At 30.0% G+C, this 7,481-nt stretch overlaps 1 protein-coding gene across 1 annotated transcript; it reads right to left on the bottom strand.

Annotated features, from left to right (window-relative positions):
• Positions 1–945: 945 nt before the first annotated feature.
• LOC136201517 (DNA (cytosine-5)-methyltransferase DRM1-like) lies at positions 946–5,102 on the bottom strand. Its single transcript, XM_065992199.1, has 8 exons — positions 4,931–5,102; positions 4,567–4,666; positions 4,440–4,486; positions 4,240–4,359; positions 3,911–3,977; positions 3,320–3,402; positions 2,291–2,989; positions 946–1,559 (listed from the first exon to the last, which is right to left on the bottom strand). Exons 1-8 carry the CDS (start codon positions 4,952–4,954, stop codon positions 1,116–1,118), a joined length of 1,584 nt encoding a protein of 527 aa, XP_065848271.1. The 5' UTR covers positions 4,955–5,102; the 3' UTR covers positions 946–1,115.
• Between the last annotated feature and the right edge of the window lie 2,379 nt (positions 5,103–7,481).

The raw sequence follows: 7,481 nt of genomic DNA, 5'->3' as shown, positions 1-7,481 counted from the left end.
AATCAAATTGCAACTGTAAAATGAACTTAAATATCAATTTAGTTAATAAATTGTCAGATTAGTAAAAAAACGTAAAATTCCAACATATTATTTATTGTTTCAAATTAGAAATTGTTTTTTTCGGGGATGGTGTTTTACTGATATGTAAGAATAATTTTTTTTTAAGATAAAAATATCATTGGTTGTAATCAGAACTTAACTGTGTAATTGTAATACTTTGTTTTGTAAATAAAACATACCACAAACCTTTATTTGTAAACTTTTAAACCACATGTCTCTATTTGCAAAATGGACAAACCACAATCATTTTTTCGTACTTTTCCCTATTATTTATTGGAATATATTTTAATTTTTTACATATAATTTTTTTTATTAAAGAGATCCTTTTTCTTTTTTCCGTTGAGCTCATAAATTATCAGGACTGGCCCTCTACACCTGTAATATTTTTATTTGATGAATTTCATGTTAAAAACAAAAACTTTCTAATGAAAGTTAACATTTTAACTTTTATTTATATTTTATAAACTCACAGACAAAATAAAATTTAACCTTTATTTTTATCACTTTATATTTCCTTACATTACCTCCGTTAAACTTCCCAACTCTCAAATAAATGTTAAAAGTCCAGAAAACCAATTGGTCTTTTTTTAGACAAATTTAGTGGACGGACGATTTCAAAATTTAGAAATCTTAAAAGCTTAAAGTATCAATTTACTTTTTAAACAAATTCAAGAAATAATTGATGTTTTAAACCTTACTTTTATTATTCATAAACTTGATCATACATGAACCATAAAATCATTATTTATATTATAAATTATTCCAAAATATAACAGATTTTTAAAATAAGTAAGATAAGTTTTATTTTATTTTTATGAAAATAACTCTTTTATTTAAATACTTTGGATAAAATTTTGTCTTACAGTCTGCACCTTAATTATATGGATTAATATATTTGTCTCACTTTATTACATTGAGGTATGTAAACTTAACTTCAATATGTAAAATGGAGTAGTTTTCCCCCATAATAACTGGAATATAAGCGTTTGTACACTTTAAATCACCTAATTTGACATTTTCGTATAGAAACAAAAACAAAAATTCCTAGTCTTAATTTAATAATTTCCATTGTTTCTCTTCATAATACGTTTGACAGTATCCAAAATTCGCCAATACTCGAAGAAAAGTGAGGATTCTTTACCCTCTAAACCATCACGGTGGAGTCGATTATTACCAGCAAGATTATTACATGGACTTCCACCTATTATCAGATCGAATCCTCCGAATGATTTAATCATTTGCTCTAATCTATCTTCTCTTAGATCTTGAACATCTTCTAAGTCTATCAAGTTCCCATCCTGGTCGGTTTCTTGCCACCAGCTTCTCACTAGGTTTCTATTTACTTCCGACTTCTCAACTGATACTACATTCTTCAGTCTAATACCCAGCCGGTGAAGAGCAACCTCTGCCCCTCCTATCCCTGAGAATAGAGACAGCACATTTATGCCTCCTGGGAACATGTATTTCAATACTGATAGATGGTACGCAACTGTATCAATCTGAAACAATTTTTCAATTTAAGAACCATATGTTAGATTGGAGATCAAGAGGGCAAATTACACGCATAATCACTCAACTTCGGCCTTTCTTTAATTGTGGTCAAAATTTCAAACCGGATATAAAAGTCCATGAACTTTGCCCTTTATTAACGTAACATTCAATTTAAACAACTTTAAGTCTTGAAACTTTTTAGTTTTGATCTCTATTTAGAGCGAAAAAAGCTCTAGTATGATTTTAGAAAATAAAAAATGTGAGTTTTAAACTTTAATTTTTGGACTTTCCCACTTTCATAAATAACTTTTATATTAATAAAGGAGGTCTCACTATCCGCTTTTGAAATTTAAGGGCTATAACGAAAGTAAGACAAATGTTAAGAGACCATGGATGTAATTTACTCTGACTATTAGGGATAAATACAAAAATAAACCTCGTTCGAGCATTTGCAAAGACATTCTTGTAGTTTCAAAATTTGAAAATATAGGTTTGAGCTGCAAAGATAAGACTTTTTCAAATTTTGAATTATTTTATTAATTTTTTCTGCTTGAATTTTTTCTTATATGTTAGCAGGAGCATAATGAAAATGGAAATATCGCAAGATTTTTTGTGTTATGTAGGTAAATTTGGGTGGTTTTATTGAAAAAGTATTGGTTAAATTATGGAGGAAATCTTAGACCTATGTTTGCAAACTTTTAAACCATAAGCACAGTCTTTGAAAATTCGTAAATCTTACCTGGAATGAGTTACCAAGGGATTTGTATCTATCAGTCCGATTTGTGCCACCTCCCCTTGTGTGGTACCTAGGAAAACCAAGGAGCATTTCTATCTCATCCGGCTCAAGTGGTGCAACTTTGTTCCTCCCAACCCATACCAGATTCCATTTCCTGCACTGCTCAAGAACAAACTTCTGGACACTCAAAGGAGGTTCTCCCTCATAACCCACAACAGCTTCACGAATCCTATCCGTCACTTTCGCGCTCGCGATAACCGTTTGTAGGCAATTTAATTTCGTCCTCGTGTCCCATGAAGGCCACCATCTCTTTGTCAATGGAAATGCTTCACTTATGGTCTGTGGAGGCAATGGAACAAGGGGAGACCTGTTGTGAATTGGAAGATTGTGAATGTATCCCCTTTTCCTTGCTGCAGCACACAAATGTTTTGAATCAACGAATTCCGGCTTCACTTCATATAAGAAACTTGAGATGGTTTGCCAAACCCCTTTAGGAGCCATTGCCACATTTTCATAATAAAAATACGGCGGCCCCTTCGCAGCTTCCGGAAGTGTTCTACGGGTCACGATAACTGAATCGGTTGGTAGTCCGAAACCAATCATCGGATTTGGGAGTCCTATCATCTCATCATCTCCATGTATTAGCTTCAGCTTCTTCGTCTGCTTAGTGTAATAATGTTCATCCAAGTGCTGGATCCTTGGCTGTCAAATTGGTGCAGCAAATTCAACAAAACAATCACAAGCTATGTTGCGCAACACCGAAACGGATATAAGTTATTTTAAAACATAACCTTCATAAAATAACCTTCAAACAGAAATAAACACCGACTCACAACAGACACGGACAAGAAACACAGAGAAGTGTCTGTGCAACACTGATATCAAGTTAATGTACAAGCTTTCCAGTTATCAACGGATACCAAAATCAAAAGGAGTATTGATCCTTGAAACGACTTCAGATTTCATTGTTCTTTTATTTTCTTCTCTATGTTTTAATAAAAAAAAGAACACTTCAAATAAAGGGAAAATTACCTTCTCTTCTGGAGCCTCAAATGCCTTTGCCATTTGAGCAGCACAGATGAAATCTGCCAACTCTGCCATTGAGGCTTGCTCTCCTGAACCAGAGAATATAGGTCAAATGCTAAATTTAGTTGGTATCTTGAACTTGCTTAAAGAGACCAATTGGTACTCGAACTTGCTTAAAGTGACCAATTGGTACTCGAACTTGTCTTAAAGTGATACACGCTTCAATTTTCCGAATTCACATCTTACTCACCACGTAGAACTAGGAGGTTAATCAAATCACGTTAAGCAAGTTCAAGGAGCTAAAATGACATTCTTAAATCTCTGGAAAAAAAGAAAAGACATTCTTAAAGCTCAGGGGCCAATCATTTTTTAGGCAAAGTTCAAGGGTCCTCTAATGTATTCAACCAAAAATAAAAAAACTGAAACTCAATAATTCTAGGCAGCTGGTTTGTTCACTAGTTACATACCAAGAAAAAAAATTGGCAGAAATTTTCATTAGGCTGAATAGAATATATCAAAGTAGTCATGCAACTGATTGTATCACATAATGTTCAGTCAAATGAGCATAATGAAGTCAGAACAGATTAAATTACGCACCACATCTCTCTAGAGCTAATTTAGTGTCCTTCTCGCTGTAACCCATTCTTGCCAGTTGAGCAATAACCTGATAGATAAATAAACAAACCAAAGAACCAATTTTTGAATGAACCTCAAAATGAACTCATATAAGTACATATAACGGGGGGAACTCATAAAAGCATGGGACAACATATAAACATCACGATGAAATTCAGATTCAGATGCATTTTCTACAGATTTATACCTCAACATGATTAAAAAACATACACTCCTTCCATCTAATTATTTGTTAGTCCATATGTCCATTTAACAACCAGGTACTATAGCAAGAATGATAGCTTAGCTACCTCATTTTCAGAACTATCTGAGTCTGAAAAACCATCTAGGAAGCTCTCGTCATATTCTGAAGAAGAAGAACTAGGATCAGGGTCAACATTTGGCTGTGCTTCAGGAGATTCTTTAATTGCCTGCAAAAACATAATATTCCATTAAAGTAGAAACTAAACTACAGAAGATAACTATGGATTAAAAGCAGATATTGTCTCACCGAGTATGTGAGCAGTCTCTCCAAAATCAAGTCTATACTCCCCTCCCCTAAACATTTAACACCACCATGGTTATAGATTACACTTATTAGGTGAGAAATTCAGATCACAGAAAGAAAGATTTGATACCGTTAGCCTGAATTGCTTCAGCAACCATTTCTCGTGGAAAGCCCATTCCAATAAAATAATTCATCACGTTGGAGCCAGAACCACTTGCAGATGAACTTGCCTTCATTCAAATCAAATTGATAGGTTTAGATACAAAATGCACAATAGAATTTTTCACGACACTGATAAAATACGCAAAATGAGGCAAGGCAAAGTCCCATTTTCCTCGAAGTTTTTGGGGGAAATTCCGTAGTAGTTGCGGAATCGAAAGGTAAAGCTAAAGAAAAAAGATCTCGATTACAGGGTGCTTTGAAAGTGTTCTTGGTGGATTTTACTTCGTGAAAATCTATCTAACTAGAAATGAAACAGAGGTGATTTACATTACCTCCACCTCCATTGCGCTTGGCATAGCTTCTGCAGAAGGAGGTCCGCAATTCTCAATTTCACGTTCATCTTCACTGTTCCAGTCAAAATTTTCATCTGAAGAATTTCCAACCTATTGAATTTTGTGAACACATAAACAAAAGCAGCAGGCTAAACTCAAACTACTTGAAGAAAGTTTGGAAAAAAAAAAAAAATCCTAGCATAACTAATGCAAAATAATGAAAGAGAGATACCATCACCATTTATTCTATGAATTTTAAAATGAATTGCTAATTTTATTTTCAGTGTCCGTTTGGTTCTCCTTAATTTATGATCCGACACAAACCATGTGAACTATAAAAATCACATTTACTCTGAATAATCTTTTTATACCTTTTTATAGATAAATATAATAATAAAATTAAAATTAATATATTATACGTTATATTATATTTTTTATCATAACAAAGGAGGTAGTAACATCTCAGCTCCATCATTACTATTTTATATTATATATAAAAGAGCAGAGAATTAGAGAGATTTTAAGGATTAATTTAAATTTTGTAGAACTCTTAGATATAGTACTGATAAAATAATCTTTTCATACATAAATATAATAATAAAATTAAAATTAATATATTATATTATATTTTTATCTGTAAAAAATTAAGAAGTGACACCTCATCTCTATCGTCACTGTTTTATATTATATATAGGTTGTGCTAAATAATTTATTAGTTATTGAACGTATTGATAAAACTAAATACTTCTCCATCAATAAATTTTTATATAAATATTTATAATTTTTTTTATATAAATGATACTCCCCCGTCCCATAATATAAGTCGTTTTAGAAAGTTAAATTTTTTTTCAAAATATAAGTCATTTTGGTTTTCCAATAATTTGTAGTTTAGTTTTTTGGTCCAAGCATTAAAATTTTGATCTTAATCAATATGTTTTTTAACATTCTAATGCTTATTGCTCAACCATTATATGAGAGAGAAACCATTTAATACAGTATCCTAATAACAAACTTAGCCTCACTTTTTTCATTTTTAATATAACATCAAAATTAAGAAACTTTGAATGTAGTGAATAGTCTTTACAAAACAAATAACTAAAAAAAGCAAAACGTCAAATATTTGTGATTAATTTTACAATCCTGAAAATGTCAAATATTTAAGATTTAAGGGAGTGTTATTTCAAATTTTAATTTTATTGATTAGGTTACAAAAAAAAATTAATGACTATTTAATTTATAAATTTTATGGATCATTAATAAATTAAATATTCATTAGTGCATAAATTATAAATACTCCATAAAATAAATATTATATGAAAAATATATTTATTATTTGGATTAATTACAAGTAGATATTATGTGGTTATATATAGACGTGTAGATTGGTATATGTGGTATTTTTCTTTACAAATGCAACCCTCTAGTTGCAAAAAAATATATATATACAGTATATATACCACAAGTACTAAGCTACAAATCGGCGAAACCACGGGACATTTCATTGTAATTAACCCTTATTGTTTCAAATTAAAATATCAAGTTATTATAAATTTGATTATTTACTTTTAATTAAAAAATTACTGAATAATAATATAATTTTATTAATAACACAAACTTGTATTTATATAACAAAAAACACATAAAACTAAACTAAAAAAAACACAAAACTTAATCAAACACATATAGAAAATTAAATGGTTATAAAAGGATAAATTTATCATTTAATATAAAATTTATAGATGGATGCATGCATCAAATAGTTAATTTTATCATAGACTGATTTATCCTATTATTTTTTGAAAATTTACATCTATCATATGAAATGATAAAATTTTATCCTAACATTTCTAAACAAGGTTAATTTTATTTCTGCCATATAGAAAATTTGAGCACACTGCTTTGACCTTTGATTGACTATCCCATTAGACTTTTCTAACAAGTTTCGTTGATAAATTGAATTAGTTTTGTGCATTTAACAGAATATTTGAAATGTGTTAATAAAATAATAAAAAATTTAGATCTTTTTTTCCAATTAATTTATAGGCAGACATTTTTTTTTGAAGCATCTTATAAGTAGACTTAGTTGTAGGGTAAAGTATCTTGGTATGTTATTTATAATTGTTTTAGTACTAGAGTAAACATTTTATATATAATTGATGTTTGGAATGTCTGATGTCACAGTTAAATAACGAGTCAAAAAATAGTAAACTAGTATGCTCAAATTTTCATATAGACAGAGATAAAATTGGTTAAAATTTTATGATTTCAAACATTAAGGGTTGATAGTAGGTAAATATAATTTTTCCACGTATATACTTTAGTTCTCCTTAATTTATGATCTAACAAGTCATGTGAAATATAAAAATCAACTAGAAGATTTTTTTTATAGGGATAGTGTGGTAAATAATTTATTAGTTATTGAATTTATACATGTCAGTTCTATTGACAAAGCGTATAAATTTGTCATACAAGATTAATCTTTTCGGCTTAACTAATTTAAAAAAAAAAGAATACAAAGATATATGTTTTATTTTCATAAAGAGATTAGTTA

This window comes from Euphorbia lathyris, chromosome 7, assembly GCF_963576675.1.
Source record: "Euphorbia lathyris chromosome 7, ddEupLath1.1, whole genome shotgun sequence".
NCBI classification, from domain to species: domain Eukaryota; kingdom Viridiplantae; phylum Streptophyta; class Magnoliopsida; order Malpighiales; family Euphorbiaceae; genus Euphorbia; species Euphorbia lathyris.
The sequence above is the reverse complement of the archived record's forward strand: the minus strand, read 5'-3'. Positions and strand labels throughout refer to the sequence as shown.

Bases quoted from the DNA above. Each gene is read 5' to 3' on its own strand.
- LOC136201517 (XM_065992199.1), bottom strand. From the start codon at position 4,954: ATGCCAAGCGCAATGGAGGTGGAG. The intron at 4,487-4,566 runs GTATCAAATCTT...TTAAATGTTTAG, and splicing joins TGAAGCAATTCAGGCTAACG to GGGAGGGGAGTATAGACTTG. The intron at 4,360-4,439 runs GTGAGACAATAT...ATGTTTTTGCAG, and splicing joins AGAGACTGCTCACATACTCG to GCAATTAAAGAATCTCCTGA.